The sequence below is a fragment of the Pararge aegeria genome, chromosome 27 (assembly GCF_905163445.1).
Source record: "Pararge aegeria chromosome 27, ilParAegt1.1, whole genome shotgun sequence".
Classification (NCBI taxonomy): Eukaryota; Metazoa; Arthropoda; class Insecta; order Lepidoptera; family Nymphalidae; genus Pararge; species Pararge aegeria.
In genome coordinates this window covers 5,517,488-5,535,368 of record NC_053206.1, presented here as the reverse complement: position 1 = coordinate 5,535,368, position 17,881 = coordinate 5,517,488, and the positions used below count along the sequence as shown (strand labels likewise).

Genomic DNA, 17,881 nt, shown 5'->3' with positions numbered 1-17,881 from the left:
AAAGTGCGGGGTACACCAAGCTTTCAACCAGTCTCACCACTGCGTAGGATCTTCCCGGCAATATAAACATCTTGGGTTGTGAACCGATTGTCCCTACGGACCGTCTGATCGGCGTCGAAGTTCGCCGAGGGCATTCGGTCGTAGTTTATTAAAGAAAACTTTTGGTTGAATAGCGGGCTCCTAAAAAAAAACGTGTGTGTCCTTATGTACACGCGTTAGAAGTTATACTTCTTTGGCGTAAAAAGATAAAAAAAAAATTCAAAATCATTATCTCTCGCCCTCATTCTATGTTTGTAGAATAAACGACACTAACAATAGAAAAAAGTTATTTCATACATTGAAAGTTTTATTATAACGCATTATCTAGTTAAATAAAAGTTTATTTAAATATCGCAAATAAAAAATATTTGTACCTAATTAAAGAAATTGACATAACAAACATAATTAAAAATCATTTTTATATATCTATAAATCAAAAATCAATCATTCATTCCTTCATTCATTCATTCATTCAAACCTTTTTTGAAAAACTGAACATTTTATGTCGACTATGGCTAACTTCAGGGTGTCGGATTTTTGTAACGGTGTGCGCGCGCATCGTAAACATTAACGGTCATAATTTCTTCCCTAACGCGCCAAAAGAAGTATAACTTCGAAAAATACTAACCTACAACTCTCCATATCATCGCTGGACGTAGTTAAATCAACGGAGGGTACACCGAACGCCTCAACAGATGGCGCTGTTTTAGTTATCAGAAAGTTCTCCGGAGAACTAAAAAGCACTTCCGATTCCTTCCCGTTCTGAGTTATCTGGCGTGATTTAAATGCGTCGTCATTCTCGGAATCAGTTTTCACGGATTTGCGAAACTCGCTTATACGTTTCGGCGAGGAGCTGGGTTTCGCTGCTGACGGGGTAGAGGATCGTCGTTTGGGGAATATCTTCGATAGATTCTCCTCAATAAGACTCGGCGAGGACCACTTATCGTGGAGTTTCTCGCCTATAGATAGCTTTCTTAGTTCGAAACATTTCGCCAGATCTATTTTGAATGGACTGGATGCCAGGCTTTTGGATTTAGGATTGAAAACTTCTAGTTTCGCGTCGAAATACGGATTTCTAGGTTTCGGCGAGTAATCGTGTATGGAAAATATGGGTGAATGGGAACTGCAAGAGGAGTAGGGCGGTTTTAGAACTGTTTTATTTAATGTAACAAAAAAAAAATTGTCACCATAAATTTTAAAATAATATTAATATTTATTTATTTAATAGTAATTTTTAACACATTAATATATTTTTTGATAATCGAAAATTTTAGGGTAATTTAACAAAAATTACAATGTTAGTACGTCAGCAGAATCAATGTTATATATGTAAGTTATTATATTAACAGGTTTTTTTGGCATGTATTAACAATTAGTTGAAGATACGAGTCATAATAATTAGGTGTTTTTTGGGTTGTATTCGATTTTCATTAATAATCGAAAATAATAGTGTAATTTAAAAAAAAATACGTTTTTAGTACGAATCAAAGTAATATATTTAAGTTATTATAAGAATTAGGTTTTTTTTTGGCATGTATTAAGAATTAGTTGAAGATACGAGTCATAAATATAAGATTTAAGTAAGTTAGCAGAATTAAAGTTATATATGTAAGTTATTATAATTATTAGGTTTTTTTTTGCATATATTTAGATGAAGAAAGAATTCAAACGAACAAAATGGTTTTTAAGGAAAAAAACATATTACACAAAGCATCATTACATCATTAATATTTCATCGGTAACATTATAGTCGTGTTATCAAGTTTACAAGGAAATAGGAAAAAAATAATTAATTACATTTTAAGTTTTAATGATGAAGAGAATGGCGAGAAATAACGAAACGAGCGTATTTTCGTAAAAAAAACACACAACAATATTGAATTACGATTAAAAAAAAAAACAACAAAATAGCGAATTTAAGTGCAGGTTGTGAGTAAAAAAAAATTCATTAGTCTCATATAAACTAATAAAGCCCTTAATCCTAAGGTAAATAACGTAACCATAAGGTAAGTCACGTTGTCAGGTAAGTAAAGCTAACTGAGTGGCGTTCTGTCTTAGATTACTTACCTTAAAATGGTTTAAGATAATAGTGAAGGCAATGTAAGGTCGTTAGGATAAGTAACGTTACCATGAGGTACAAACAATTGGGGCATCTTAAATTAAGGATATGTTAAGCAAAATAAATAAGAAAAGTTTAGTAACGTACCCTAAAAATAAGCACAAAAATATTTAACTTACACAATTCAAAGACCAATAAGAAAAATACTTTAGTTTAATTGCCATAAAATTGCAGAAATGAAAGATATTCGAGATACTTTCATAAATATAATTAGATATTTCTTAAAGAATTATGCAGTATGATTCTTAATTAAAGTGACGAAAGGTAAGCAACAATTCTCCAAAGATAAATAACGCCTTCTAAAGGTAAGTTTAGTTAACTTACCGTGCTCATTGAAGTGTTTCTCCAACTCTTCATGAGAGATATTTGTTTGAGTCGCCGGCGCGTCCTCCACAGCCTGTTCCGGCCGGGAGCGAGAACATCTGGTATGGGAGAACAAATGGTCAACATTAGCTTAATTATAGCCCCACGGCTGGGCAAAGAGTGGAATATAGAAATAAGTGTTCATAATCTCCGAAATAAATACGAAATAAATATAATACGGCCAAAAACAAGACCGATAGAAATAAAAACATATTGTGTAAGAATGCTCATTTATACAATAAATTACCAAACTCCACAAAACAATGTAATAACATTAAAAGGATTATATCGTAGAAAATACTGATAAGTTATTAATGTTATGCTAATTTAATAAACCTGTGTCTTAAACCACCAGGCCCTTTCCCCAAGGAAAACATTATAAAAGAATAAATATAATATTGTTAGGGATCAATTTACCCTTTACCTAAGTTTAAACAGTATATTAAAACACATTGAATAAATCGTGGTTACTACACGATTGATGCATTCCTTAACGACATGGCTGCTTGGAAGCAGGTCACTTCGCTCTTATCTTTCACAAAATCGAAAAATTCTAAAGATTGTTCAACTAAAAATTAATAAATATAAAATGATGTTGGAAAAGACCAGTTTTTGCCGGATCTTCTGAGTGGAATCTGCCATCTGAACCGATGGTAGAGTCACTACAAACAGACTGACTTGGCGTTTCAAAGGTGCTTGTAAATAAGGCCTACTTGAAATTAAAGAATTTTGAATTTTGATTTTTTTTTTAATTTTCCTAAAAAGGCAATTATCACAATTGTTTGGGGTCATTTTGACGTCTATCGTCGAATAGTGGCGGAGCGCCGCCATCTTGTGATTAGTTCGTAAATTATTTCTTTGTTTCTCGAGTAAAATTGAACTTATCAGTGTGCGATTCTGTCGAACCAATGAGATTCTATTTAATCGTTTTCCCCCCTAATTCCTAAAAAATATAGTTGGTTAGTAAAAAGCATAGCTGAATTGGTGATAGCGCATTGGGTAGGAGCTCGCCTTCACTTCGCACAGTTCGAATCTCAAAATCTCAGCACGCACCTCTCACTTTTCTAAGTTATGTGCGTTTTAGGTAATTATAATATAAGTGATATTCTATATGCTTCAACGGTGAAGGAAATCATCGTGAGGAAACCTGCATGCCTGAGAGTTCTACATAATGTTCTCTAAGGTGCGTGGGGTCCACCAATCCGCACTGGGCCAGTCTGGTGGACTACGCCATTAACCCCTTCTCATTGTGGGAGGAGACCCGTGCCCTGTAGTGGGCAGGTAATGGGTTGACGTGATGATGATGATGATGATGATGATGATTTAAAGGTAATGTAGCGGTCATAAGTCGACTTAAGCTTAGTTGACCAAACTTACCTGTCACATTAGCATCAACTGAACTTACCTGAGCATTGCATTGCTGCATCTTAGAGCAAGTTCGAGCCCGTCGAGCCAGCAATGGCCGGCAGTTTGTGATGGCGCGCGGAATATGAGATGCGCTGTCGGTAGCGGCTGTACTACAGCTCCTGTAAACAAAGTATAATAAAAGTTTTTTTTTTTTTTTTTGAAACATCAACAAAGTCGGAGGGTAAACCGTACACAGGCCGTGGCGACGCATCGCCACGCAATAATATGATTGAATTTTTGTATTTCGTATGTAACAATAAAACAGAATATTAATTTTGTAATAAAACAGTCATTATCAACCGACTTACAAAAAAGTGTGGTCATCCATTTGGTTGTATTTTTTTTTTAATTTGTGGAACAAATTTGTTAAACTTTATCTTTTCATTATGCAATATCTGCGGTAACTTACATAGAACAATTACGATTTGAAACTGCAACGTTTCCTACTAGATGACGCTACAGTCGCTATAAGACTGATGTGAAAGGCATATACTAATTTCGGCATCGACGGTAGGAGAGCCGTAGCTTAATTGGTGAAAGCGCTCAGGCCGCGATTGCCCGGGAGTCGCAGGTTCAAATCCTGTCGGTTCCCAAAATGTTTATATGCATTTTAAATTTATAAAAAAACAATTACGATGTTTCACATCTGCCAGGCGTCCCGTGACGGCTTTTTTTTTATTTTCCTAAAAAGTCAATTGTCACAATTGTTTGGGGTCATTTTGTCGTCTACTGTCGAATGTGCGCCGCCATCTTGTGATTAGTTCGTAAATTTTTTGTTTTGTGCATTTCTTTGTTTTTCGAGTAACATTGAACGTATCAGTGATTGCTAAAAATTTAGTTTAAGTAATGTTATAATCACAGTTATCGATTTAAAGTTTACAACAAGGTAAGGTAGCAGCCATTTATTTTTTCATCTGACATGGAGACTGTTTTAGGTCGGTACTATAGTTAGTTTTTTTTTTTACCTACTACTTATTATAAGTGCAGTGCATCAGGGTTATTTGTTAATTAAACTAATGTAAATAACAATAGTTTTTTTTTCCTTTTTTTTGTCTCTTTGCTTTAGCTAAATATAACATTAGCTAAAGTCCCGTGACGGCTCACACGTTTTTTTTTACTTTAGAATTGTTTCTCGAACAATGGCACTCTACCATCTACTGCGATCACCGACCCATGGTGGTTATGGGAAAACCCTCCCCTTGGGAGAGGCCTTTAGTCCATCAGTGGACTTTCATAGGCTTCCACGATGATGCTATTTATAATAATATACATCAGCCATCTTAGTACCTATATCACAAGCTACTGTTACTTTGGGGCTAGATGGCGATGTGTGTATTGTCGTAGTATAAGTTGAAATTAAACCAATAGACCTCTTGAAGATGTCTCTTACAAAGTTCAAAGTTTGTATTAAACGTAAGCTTATAGAAAAGTCCTATTATAGTATAAAGGACTACGTAATCGATAAAAAAAGCTTCGGTGTAAATTATTGCTCTAACCAGGTTGCTCTTCTAATAATTTAAAATGACATTGTGAGATGGTGATAACAAAAAAAAACACCCGGCTAAGTTTGTTGAGGGCTTCTTCTAAGACCAGGACGCGTTTGGAACCCTCGTAGCTTTAGTTTTAAGTTTACGAATGACTTTGACTTTAACTTTAAAAAATAAAAAAAATACGAACCTATAGTCTCGTTGTGCGGCCCCCTAGGCGCCCAGATGCTCTGCTCCAGTGGATGGTAGAGTTTGAAGCAGAAGCCGTCCTTCTTACTCGGCCTCTCGATCACCTGGCACGAGGTCAGTAGCACCGTGCCCACCCAGTGGCTCCGCTGGAAATAAAATATAACCATAATCATTTAATCAATCAATCAATCAATTAATCAATCATCAATCAATCATCAATCAATCAATCAATCAATCAATCAATCAATCAGTCAATCAATCAATCAATCAATCAATCATCAATCAATAAATCAATTAATATTTTTTTTTTCATCATTAATAGTTAACGGAACAAGCAAATAGCCTACAGAGAGATGAAAGCGGAGCCGGATGCTTCCAAGCAACCTTGTGGGAGAAAGCGCTTAGGCCGCGATTGCCAGAGAGTCGTAGGTTCAAATCCTGTCGGTTCCGAAATTTCTTATATGCATTTTAAATTCTACACAATTATCAATTAATCAATCAATCAATATTTTTAAAATATTGCCCTATCCCCTTTCCATGATGCCTTTTTTCTTCTTTCATTAAGGGTTGTCTGGAGGAGATCGCTTTAAGCGATAAGACCGCCTTTGCGCGTTTCAATTTTTGTTGTATTACTGTTTCCAATGTTTAATATCTTTATCCCTTAATTGTGTGCAAAAAATATCTATCTATCTATCAATAATCAATCAATCAATCAATGCATTCCACTGGTTAAAAGTGACTCTTGACTGTGACCCTGATCCCACCTGAGCCCCAGTACTTTATAAATAAATAAATATACTACGACAATACACACATCGCCACCTAGCCCCAAAGTAAGCGTAGCTTGTGTTATGGGTACTAAGATGACTGATGAATATTTTTATGAATAATACCTATACATAAATACTTATAATATACATATAAGCACCCTGAAAAACATTCATGCTCATCACACAAACATTTTCCAGTTGTGGGAATCGAACCCACAGCCTTAGGCTCAGGAAGCAGGGTCGCTGCCCACTGCGGCAATGGGCCGTCGACAACAATATTAATTAATTATCAATTTTTATGAGTGTGTGAGTGTGTGTGTGTGTGTGTGTGTTTTATATTAAGATGTTAATGAAATAAAATTTATTATTATTACTTTAGCTTTAGGAGTCTTATACAGCAGCAGTAGTCCAGGTTTCAGCACACACCACAACTTCGTCCATGACTTGAGGGAGCCTCGGACCTGAGAAACAGAAGAACATTATTGTCAGAGCGAGATAGCGTGGTGGCGTGGTAGTGACAGCCCAGTGGTTAGGACTTCGACATCACTTTCAGGGCGCCGAGTTGGAATCCCAGCACGCACCTCTTACTAACTTATGTGCGTTATAAGAAATTTAAATATCACTTGCTTCAACGGTGAAGGAAAACGTCGTGAGGAAACCTGCATGCCTGAGAGTTCTCCATAATAATCCCAGCACGCACGTCTATTACTAGTTCTAAGTTACTTTCTTCAATTTTAATTTCAATTTATTCAGCACAATACATAATGATGCGTTTATAATATAATATTCATAAATAAATTTAATTATTTTAATCTAACGTATGTATAACCAGTTTGGGCTTAGCCAATTTTTAAATTAAGCAATTCTATCAGTTTCCCAAAAGCAAGTGAGGGATTGCACCGTATTGAAACCGGCAACCAGCGTTTTGCAGCATCATTCCAGCACGAGGTAGTGTTAATATACCTTAAGCCAGTTGGACAGCACGGACGGAGTGTTAACATAAATGGTGCAAAAACAAAGAATGAGGGTCAACATACTTGGAGCAAGCACCGCGAAGGAGTGTCAACATACTTGGAGCAAGCAACGCGAAGGAGTGTCAACATACTTGGAGCAAGCAACGCGAAGGAGTGTCAACATACTTGGAGCAAACACCGTGACGGAGTGTCAACATACCTAAACCAAGCACCGTGACGTAGTGTCATCATACCTGGAGCAATCACCTTGACGTAGTGTCAACATACCTGGAGCAAGCATCGCGACGTAGTTTCAACATACCTGGAGCAATCACCGCGACGTAGTGTCAACATACCTAAAGCAAGCACCGTGACGTAGTGTCATCATACCTGGAGCAATCACCGCGACGTAGTGTCAACATACCTAAAGCAAGCACCGTGACGTAGTGTCAACATACCTGGAGCAAGCATCGCGACGTAGTTTCAACATACCTGGAGCAAGCACCGCCACGTAGTGTCATCATACCTGGAGCAATCACCGCGACGTAGTGTCAACATATCTAAAGCAAACACCGTGACGTAGTGTCAACATACCTGGAGCAAGCATCGCGACGTAGTATCAACTTACCTAAAACAAGCACCATGACGTAGTGTCAACATTCCTAAAGAAAGCACCGTGACGTAGTGTCAACATACCTGGAGCAAGCATCGCGACGTAGTTTCAACATACCTGGAGCAAGCACCGCCACGTAGTGTCATCATACCTGGAGCAATCACCGCGACGTAGTGTCAACATACCTGGAGCAAGCATCGCGACGTAGTATCAACTTACCTAAAACAAGCACCGTGACGTAGTGTCAACATACCTGGCGCAAGTATCGTGACGTGAGTTTTTTTTTTTTTTTTTTTGACGTTGGGAAATGCGTTTAGGCATCCCTTTTGGAGGCTGCGCAGCCAGAACTGTGCAGCCTCCAGCAGGGTATGTGGGACTCGCTGGCCGATGAATATCAGCCAGAATACCCACTAAAACCCAGCGGAGCCGCCCGCGCCCAAGTTGGAGCGTCAAAGGATCGCGGTCGCATACAACTTTGACGCCCCGGCGCACTCGCCGGAGGCACGCAATGGTGTCTACGGAGGTGGCATAAGGTGCGCATATCTGCGCCTCCTGCCACCAATTCTCCTTCTTCGGAGGGGAAGAGCATCAGCCGCCTGCTCTCTCTCCCTCTCCGAGGCCTCCTTCAAGCCCATTACGGCTTCGCAGAAGGAGGCGACAGTAGACCATCCCTCCTCACTGCCGAGCATCAGATTGATAACACTCGGCAGCGAGAGGTCACCGTCCAGGAGTGACACCATCGCGTGTCTTTGCGGCGCCCATGACGCGCATAATGCCAAAGTGTGGAGCGCCGTGTCTTCAGGCGCGCCACAATCATGGCAGATCGGCGAGGCCTCCCTCCTCGCGATCCCGTGCAAGTACTTACCGAAGCAGCCGTGTCCGGTAAGCACCTGCACGAGGCGATATGTCAGCGCGCCATGGCGCCGCTTCAGCCACCGCTCTAGGTGGGGCCGGATGCCCTCCACCGTCCAGATGCCTGCCACCGGGGACTCGAGGTCTTCTCTCCATCTCCCTCCCTCTCTCCTCCTCCTTTCCGAGGGTACGGAGTCTCCCAATCTCCTCGAGTCCTGGTGTTTCCCCTCGAGTCCTCAAGCTTGACCGGTAGCGGTGCACCTGTGCAAGCACCTCAGCCTGCAGGTCCCACGGCGGGTCGCCAGCGAGGAGTGTAGATGCCGTCCAAGACACCGTACGGTAACCCCGTATTGCACGCACCGCGATTACGCGTTGTGGTCGCCGCAGAAGCGTAATGTTCCGCGGAGACAGTGCGTGCACCCATATTGGAGCCCCGTACAGCGCCATACTCCTGACGATACCCGCATACAGGCGTCTGCAGGCCGAGTCCGGCCCCCCGATGTTGTGCAAAAGCCTTCCTAGAGCGGCTGCCGTTCCGACGAGTCTGGGCGCAAGCAGCTCGAAGTGCCCTTTAAAACTCCACCGTCCGTCCAGGGTGAGGCCCAGATACTTCATCTGGGCCTTTATTTCCACCTGAACACCCTGGACGGTGATGTGGGCACCTCGTGGTGGACCTCTGTGTGGGCCATGGAAGAGTAGGGCTTCGGTCTTAGGGACGGAAACCCTCAGACCCAAGGCCTGGACCCTCCTTGCCACGAGGGACGTGCTGACCGTGGCCAGGCGGGACGCCTCCGCGAAGGTGCTCCCGCGTGCCGTGACCAGGGTGTCATCCGCATAACATAACACCCTCGTCCCAGGCAGCATGGGGGCCCGCAGGAGCCAATCGAAGCCGACGTTCCACAACACCGGCCCGAGAACCGATCCCTGCGGGACCCCATTGAGCCCCTTCCGCCGGTCTCGTTGCCCGTCACTCCCCGTCCAAGATATCCACCTATCCTGGAGGTATGACTCCAACAGCCTCCTGAGATACGGAGGCACTTCATGGTACCGAAGTGCCTCTAGAAGAGTCTCAAAGGGGAGGCTGTTGAAGGCATTCGTGACGTCCAAGGAGACGGCGAGAATGACGTCCCCCCCCGGCAACTGCCTCATCCGTCAGGGCCTTCAACGATTCTAGGGCGTCAATGGTCGAGCGACCCGCCCTAAAGCCGTACTGCTCCGCCGACAGCCCTGGACCGACAGTTTCCAGATGCCCAACGAGTCGGTCTGCAAGGATCTCCTCAAAGACCTTCCCGACCTCGTTGAGCAAGACTATCGGTCTGTACGCCGACGGAGCGTCCAGCGGTCGCCCTGCTTTGCGGATAAGGCACAGCAGTCCCTCCTTCCAAGACTTGGGGAACTGTCCAGCCAGTAGACACTGGTTGAACAGCCCCCGGAGTCTTGCCTCAAAATACTCCCTGGTCATGAATATGACCCGACCCGGGATACCGTCCGGTCCAGGTGCCGTCTTCTTGGACCGGAGGCGGCCAAGGGCTACGTCCATCTCCTCCCCGGTGATCAGCGGAACAGAACCGCTATCAGCCAGGGGGGTGGAGCCCCTTCCAGCCTGGGGTACCGGGGAGGACATCGTTGGAGGGACATGTCCCTGGGAGTCCGGGAAGAGTCCCTCGACGACGCTCCGCAAGAGCTCCGGCTGGAGGGTCTGGGTTACTGGGGGTCCCTGGTTACGGAGCTTCCTTCTCGCCACGCGATAAGGGCGTCCCCAGGGGTCCCTACTCAGGCCCTCCAGCAGTTCCTCCCGGGCACGCTCCTTGGCGCTGCTTATGGCCAGCTGAAGAGCCCTCTGGGCCTGGCCGTAAACCTCCCGCAGTTGCTCCTCCAGAACTACGTCCAGTCCGTTCCGCCTACGACACCGGACATAGTCCCTGCGGGCTCGGTGACTGGCGATACGTAGGACCGCGATCTCGTCCGACCACCAGTACACCCGTTTACGGCGGCGCCATCCACGCGCCCTCGGCATTGCAGAGTCGCAGACCTCACTGAGGTCCACGCGCAGCTGTTCCGCCCGTTCTCCCACACTGGTGTCCCTCTCATCTCCGGAAGAGGCCCACCGTACAATAATGGAGGCCTCTTTGACCAGCTCCCGGTCCATTTGGGTGAGGCACCAACGTGGGAGGCGATTTGGACCCTGGGGAGGTGCCATCGCGACCACCGGGGATGTAGAGACCTCAAATCGGACATAGTTGTGGTCCGATAGGGTCTCCACCCCATCCTCTACCCTCCAGTTGGCGACTCTGTCGGCAACCCGAGGGGGAGGCAAACGACAGGTCCACGATGGAACCACCCTGCGCGCGGACGCAGGTGTGGACTGTCCCCCTATTGAGTAGGGAGAGCCCGAGGTGCACAGCCCACACCAGCACAGCCCTGCCTCTGCCGTCCGAGGTGGGACTCCCCCACGCCTGGCTCTTGGCATTGAAGTCTCCAAGAACCAGAGTACGCCCTCCATTGTGCCGGCGGACGGCTTCGCTAACAGAGTCGAGGAAATCCTCAAATTCTGCCAGCGTGCGGTTAGGGGAAAAGTACAGGCCGACAATGGTGTACTGTCCCCATCCCGCAACCACAAACCCGGGACCCCTTTCGAGAGGTGAGAGGGGAGGGCCGGCGCCGTTCGCTGCGACAATGCCAACCGAGCCACACATGTCTCCAACCCAGCGTTCCTGAGTGGGGACATAGTATGGCTCACAGGCTACCACCAAATCGACAGACCATCCCGCGGCGGACTGCAGTAAAAGGTCCTGGGCCCCCGCACAGTGGTTCAAATTCGCCTGGAGTACGCTGATATGTCGTTCGTTCATTCGGGCGGCATATCAGTGTCTTCGTGCGCTGGGCTATAACCATCACGTGGCGAGGGTCGGGTCTGCCTTTCACACGAGGGTGGCAGTTCTTCCCCCCCATGATATGCCCCGACGGCTGAGAGGCGTCCGCGCAGACGGCGCAGCGTATGGGCCTCTCGCACCCTGAGTGCCTGTGTCCCTCTTCTCCGCACCGGTAGCACATCTTGCTCCGGTCGGTTTCAGAGGTACACAAGGCTACCGTGTGTCCCATTCTTAAGCTACAGGTGTAGCAGCGAAGAGGGCGCTGCTCCAGGGCCTGGACTCTGACGGAGCTCCAGCCCACCAACAGACGCCCGGCTTCGCAAACCTATTTGCCCGCATCCACCGGGCAGTAAACGGTGGACGACCCCATGCCCACGGGGCTCCTCTGCACCAGAGTCGCCCTGACCGCAACAATAGAGCAGCCTCCTACGCGTGCTACAGCCGCCGCCACCTTTACCGCAGTTGCGGAGTCATCTAACCCGGTGACGCGAAGGGTCGCCGTTTTTGTAGGGCGAACAACCTCCGCTACCCCCTCCAACGCTTTGCGAAGGTGATCTGCCAATAACTCCGCCTGATCCTGGGTGTTCTCCTTTGGTAGCTCCAAGAGCCTAGCCCCTGTCGCAGAGCGGCGAATCCGCATCCCCGCGCCTATTTCAATCTCGCCCAAGTTAACCCTTTGCTCAGCCTGCTCTAAGACCTGAGCGTAGGTCACACCTCTACTGACCGCCTCGGGAGCCAAAGTTATAATAACGGCGGCCGTCTTAGGGGGAGTCAGACTGGGCTTCCACTTAGGGGCCGCTGTGGGCGGGGGCCTCGATGTTGACGTCGCGGGATTGGCGCCTGGGGCATTTTTGCCCCTGGTCTTTCGGCCCACCACTTCCGACCAAGTTTCAGCCTCGGGTGCTGTCCGGCTTGGGCCTGCCCGCGCTGGAGGCTCCCCAGGAGTCGCTGGAGCCACGCTCGTTCTGAGGCCACCCGATCAAGCCGGAGCCGCCTGTGAGGTCCCAGCGGAGCGCGGTGGTGGCGGCCCTCTTCTATCTGAGGAGAGCGGTGGGCGTGTCACCTTTTCTGGAAGGAGACGCTCCTCGATTCCCGCGAAGCGGGCGTCTAGCATCGTCCCGACTGAGGCCACTATGGAGGCTTTCAGCTCCTCCAAGACGTCTGCATCAAAGGCCGTTGCAGGTGGCACAGACGCTCCTGCCCCTCTCGTCGCCGCCCTCTTGGTTTCCCTTGCCGCCTCTTTGGCCATCGCGGTCTACATCTCCGCGAAGTCCCGCCGATACGCCTTCTGCTCCGTCCTTATCAGGTCAAGCTCAGAGCGGAGGCGGGCGTTGTCTGCCCGCAAGCGGCGGGTTTCTTCAGCCTCAGTCCGTGAGCTGAGGGCCTCCACTATGACTTGCAGCTCCGAGGCAGCCTCCTTGAATTTTTTAACGTACGTCCCTTTCAGATTACTGGACTTACCAGCCATCTGAATGAGGGACGCCGTGCTCCTTCCGGCCCAGGCACGCAGCTCTTGCACACCGAGCTTGGTGGGGTCCTCCCGGCAAGACTCTTCGCTCGCCGGTTCCTCCTCCGCATCCAGAACTGCGGTTCGAGCCTCCTGTCCTACTATGCGGCCCTGAAGGAACCGATTGAAGGCAGCCTCCTTTTGTTCCTCAGCCGCCACCCTGAGTTCAGTCATAGCGCTTCTCACGCCATAGTTCCCCCTTGATACCGGCGTCGAGCACCGCGACATCGACGAGTTCCGGGAGCTCGTCGAAACGGAATCATCCCGGCGCGAGTACCTCGCAACAACAGGGGTACGGGCCGGAGCTCCGCCCCTTACTGCAACCGCCTTATTGCTCCGGCGCGAACGCGTCTGCGGTCCTGGAACGCCATCCCTCCCCGATGACAATTCATCCGCCATCTCCGACGGTCCACCTGTCTGTAAAGCCAGACAGGCCAACAGTCAGAGACAGCCAAACTTAACAATTAGCAACAACAAGTGAGAAAACAATAACAACAGCCAACAGTCAACAAAACAAGATAAGAAATTACAACCTGTGGCCCTTAAAAGGGGCCCTTTGACAATCCCCCTATCCCTGTTAAAACTACAATAACAATAACAAAAACAACAGCAATAACAATCCCAACTACAACTACTACTACCGTGTCAACATACCTGGAGCAAGCATCGCGACGTAGTTTCAACATACCTGGAGCAAGCATCGCGACGTAGTTTCAACATACCTAAAACCACCACGACATGTCTGGTCCCTTTCGTTGACTTTAGTAAAAATCCGGGGAACCCGCTGTATACTTCCCAGGCGTCTACCAACCGCCCCAACCGAGTGCCAGAGCTACCACGCTAAAAAGGAGGGAATCAGGACCGCTTGACCTCCCCTCAGAAAGTAGGGCTCAGCGCCCTGTGGTGGGCCGGTAATGGTTTTATATGATCATGGTGATGAACACAGCGCTAATAATGGCATAAGGCGTAAGTAAGCGTCTCTAATAGAAAGTAACATATTTGTTATGTTTGTCGTTCAGCCAGCATTCTCAGCACCATTCCAGCAAGAGTTAGTGTTAATATAAAATTCTAAATTCATTTATTTCAAGTAGTTTGAAACAATTAATAAGCACTTTTGAAACGTCAAGTCAGTCTATTTGTAGTGACTTTACCACCGGTTCGGAAGGCAGATTCCACTTCGAAGAGCCGGCAAGAAACTCAGCAGATTGCTCTTTTCCAACATCATTTGTAAGTTTAACAATCTTTAGAATTGTTCTGTTTTGTGAGAGATGAGAGCGGATTGGCCTGCTTCCAAGCAGCCTTGTCGTTAAGGAATTCATCTATCGTGTAGTAACCACGATTTGCTCAATGTGTTTTAATATATTGTTTAAACTTCGCTAGCTAGCTAAGCTATTCGATTTGGTCAAACCATCTCCTTTCTACCATCGAACTGCGAGGTACCGAAAGAATCTGCACCGTTACGTTATTGAAATACCATCAACACGTACGAAGCGTTTTGCTTCTTCCTTTCTGATCCGCACCGCAAAGGCCTGGAATGCCCTCCCATCTTCCGTCTTCCCCGATACCTATAATCTGGGTGCCTTCAAATCAAGAGTGAATAGGCATCTTCTAGGCAAGCGCGCTTCATCTTAGGCTGCATCATCACTTACCATCAGGTGTGATTGCAGTCAAGCACTTGTCTATATATTAAAAAAAAAAGAAAACTTAAGTAAGTTGACACTCCGTCGGCCAGCACGACGGAGTGTCAACATACCTGGAGCAAGCACCGCGACATAGTGTCAACATACCTGGAGCAAGCACCGCGACGTAGTGTCAACATACCTGGAGCAAGCACCGCGACGTAGTGTCAACATACCTGGAGCAAGCACCGCGACGTAGTGTCAACATACCTGGAGCAAGAATCGCGACGTAGTGTCAACATACCTGGAGCAAGCACCACGACGTAGTGTCAACATACCTGGAGCAAGCACCGCGACGTAGTGTCAACATACCTGGAGCAAGCACCGCGACGTAGTGTCAACATACCTGGAGCAAGCACCGCGACGTAGTGTCAACATACCTGGAGCAAGCACCGCGACGTAGTGTCAACATACCTGGAGCAAGAATCGCGACGTAGTGTCAACATACCTGGAGCAAGCACCACGACGTAGTGTCAACATACCTGGAGCAAGCACCGCGACGTAGTGTCAACATACCTGGAGCAAGCACCGCGACGTAGTGTCAACATACCTGGAGCAAGCACCGCGACGTAGTGTCAACATACCTGAAGCAAGCATCGCGACGTAGTGTCAACATACCTGGAGCAAGCACCGCGACGTAGTGTCAACATACCTGGAGCAAGCACCGCGACGTAGTGTCAACATACCTGAAGCAAGCACCGCGACGTAGTGTCAACATACCTGGAGCAAGCATCGCGACGTAGTGTCAACATACCTTGAGCCAGTCGGCAAGCACCACGACGGAGGGGTCCTCAATGGAGTGCAGCAAAGCGGACGCGGCACGTTTCTTCTCCTTACGGTAGTGTTGCCGCTGAGCCTTGTAGCTCTCTTTGCGGGAGAGCGCCGCGCTCGGAGTTCGCGATATACCGCCCACCGCTGTTTCCGACGACTGCGGGCGAACGTTACAAACTATCAATCACAAGACAGTTGCGAGCATTAAGGGTATGCACAGGGTGTGCAAATGATTTTATTTATTTATTTATTTATTTATTTATTTATTTATTTATTTATTTATTTATTTATTTATTTATTTATTTATCTATTAGCTTTTCAAGGGATACAAACAGCACTATTACGCATAAAAGCAATGGCGTAGTTTTATATTCAAATTAGATTCAAATCGTTTATTAGCAGATTAGTTTTACATAACTGCCGACATGACGGACGGCAGAGGGCAGCGACCCTGCTTTCTGAGCCCAAGGCCGTGGGTTCGATTCCCACTACTGGAGAATGTTTGTGTTATGAGCATAAATGTTTTTCAGTATCTGGGTGTTTATGTATATGTATTATTCATAAAAAAATATTCATCAGTTATTTTAGTACCCATAACACAAGCTACGCTTACTTTGGGGCTAGGTGGCGATGTGTGTATTGTCTTAGTATATTTATTTATATTTATTTATTTGCTATACTCCGCGAACAGCAGGAGAATCTGTATGGTGTAATTTATAATTTCTTCAATCCTTATACTCCATACCAAACAGATCTTCGGCAATGTACCCTCTACGCACGTTTCGCTCCGAAACCGGAGCATCCTCAGGAGATGTTGACTTTACAATGAATAATTGTCTTAACAATTGCATAAAGTGCGAATCGAAAGATGGTGACCTTTTATAACATGATATTAATTTGACGGCCGATTGGCGCAGTTTGCAGCGACCCTGCTTTCTGAGTCCAAGGCCGTGGGTTCGATTCCCACTACTGGAGAATGTTTGTGTTATGAGCATGAATGTTTTTCAGTGTCTGGGTGTTTATACGTATATTCTAAGTATTTATGTATATAAAAAAATATTCATCAGTCATCTTAGTACCCATAACACAAGTAACGCTTAAATTGGGGCTAGATGGCGATGTGTGTATTGTCGTAGTATATTTATTTATTTATTTATTTATTAATTCTTATCCAAATAAATATATAAGTTTTATAATTAAGATTGATATGTATCTGCAAATTCCTTTTCAAATTATTTAAATTGGTCCTACCGTTTAGAACTCACGACGGGTATAGAAGTGGTTAATCAACGTTTCTTAAATATAGTTCAACGGGTACATTCCACGATAATATTTTTGGATCTGTCGATAATTGGATTTAATCCATGCAACTGGGTCGAAATATCGACAAATCCAAAAATATTATCGTGGTATGTACCCGTTGAACTATATTTAAGAAAAAGTAAGAAAAATGCCGCTGGAGGCCGCGCCCGGCCGCGTAATTTATAGTTTGGAAATAAAACTAGACCCGGTAGGTGGCGCTGCAATTAGGTTGAATGAATGAATGAATGAAAATACTTTTGTGGCACACCACAAAAAGTACATAAAAAAAAAAGTATAACAAAACAACGCGTACAATTTGGCATTGGGTTCTTGGGTTTTTTTTTAAATTAAAACCGGTAATAACCGATTCGGTGCAAACGAAGTTTGGCGGGTCAGCCAGTATTAAATCAATGCACTGCCAAGGAACTGAATTTACAAAAATTTTAGTTCGTTGTCTATTATATACTTAATCGACTTTAATCAACTGTTGGGAAAATTTAAGACTCTAACTAGCGGGGATATAGCTCAGTGGTAGAGCATTCGACTGCAGATCGAGAGGTCCCCGGTTCAAACCCGGGTGTCCCCTATAATCCCTTTTTTTTTTTTAATTTCACACTACACAAATTAATTAAAAAAATTATTATTCGAACCTTTTTTTCTGAAAATAAAAACCTCCATAGTACGAAATCTAAATAAACAAGTCGCGCGTGTTGTGTGACAATAATAATTTTGTATAGTAACCGTTATTTTGATGGCATAAAATTTTTGATAACTTGTCCTTTACTGATACTGTTTCAGTTTTCCTAATCCTAAGTTGGAAGGGGTTATAGCCCAGCCACACAAACGTTTTCCAGTTGTGGGAATCGAACCCACGGCTTTGGACTCAGAAAACAGGGTCGACAAAGTTATGATGATATACATACATACATACTAAGGCAATACACACATCGCCACCTA

The 17,881-nt window shown here is 45.6% G+C and overlaps 1 protein-coding gene and 1 non-coding gene across 4 annotated transcripts in view; one reads left to right on the top strand and one right to left on the bottom strand.

The window, feature by feature from the left end:
• The window catches only part of LOC120635619 (oxysterol-binding protein-related protein 8), a 65,473-nt gene that overhangs the window by 39,913 nt on the left and 7,679 nt on the right, over positions 1 to 17,881 (bottom strand). For 2 of the 3 annotated variants that reach the window (XM_039906644.1, XM_039906645.1), the window contains exons 4-8: positions 15,606 to 15,779; positions 6,749 to 6,835; positions 5,606 to 5,750; positions 3,927 to 4,047; positions 2,483 to 2,580 (exon numbers count right to left, since the gene is read on the bottom strand). In XM_039906644.1, the coding sequence (XP_039762578.1) occupies positions 2,483 to 2,580; positions 3,927 to 4,047; positions 5,606 to 5,750; positions 6,749 to 6,835; positions 15,606 to 15,779 (625 nt within the window). Of the gene's footprint in view, positions 1 to 37; positions 181 to 667; positions 1,191 to 2,482; positions 2,581 to 3,926; positions 4,048 to 5,605; positions 5,751 to 6,748; positions 6,836 to 15,605; positions 15,780 to 17,881 lie in introns of all 3 variants that reach the window. The other variant, XM_039906643.1, reaches the window with a different exon arrangement.
• Positions 17,439 to 17,510, top strand: Trnac-gca. The gene has a single exon. It is a non-coding gene; the product is annotated as a tRNA-Cys (tRNA).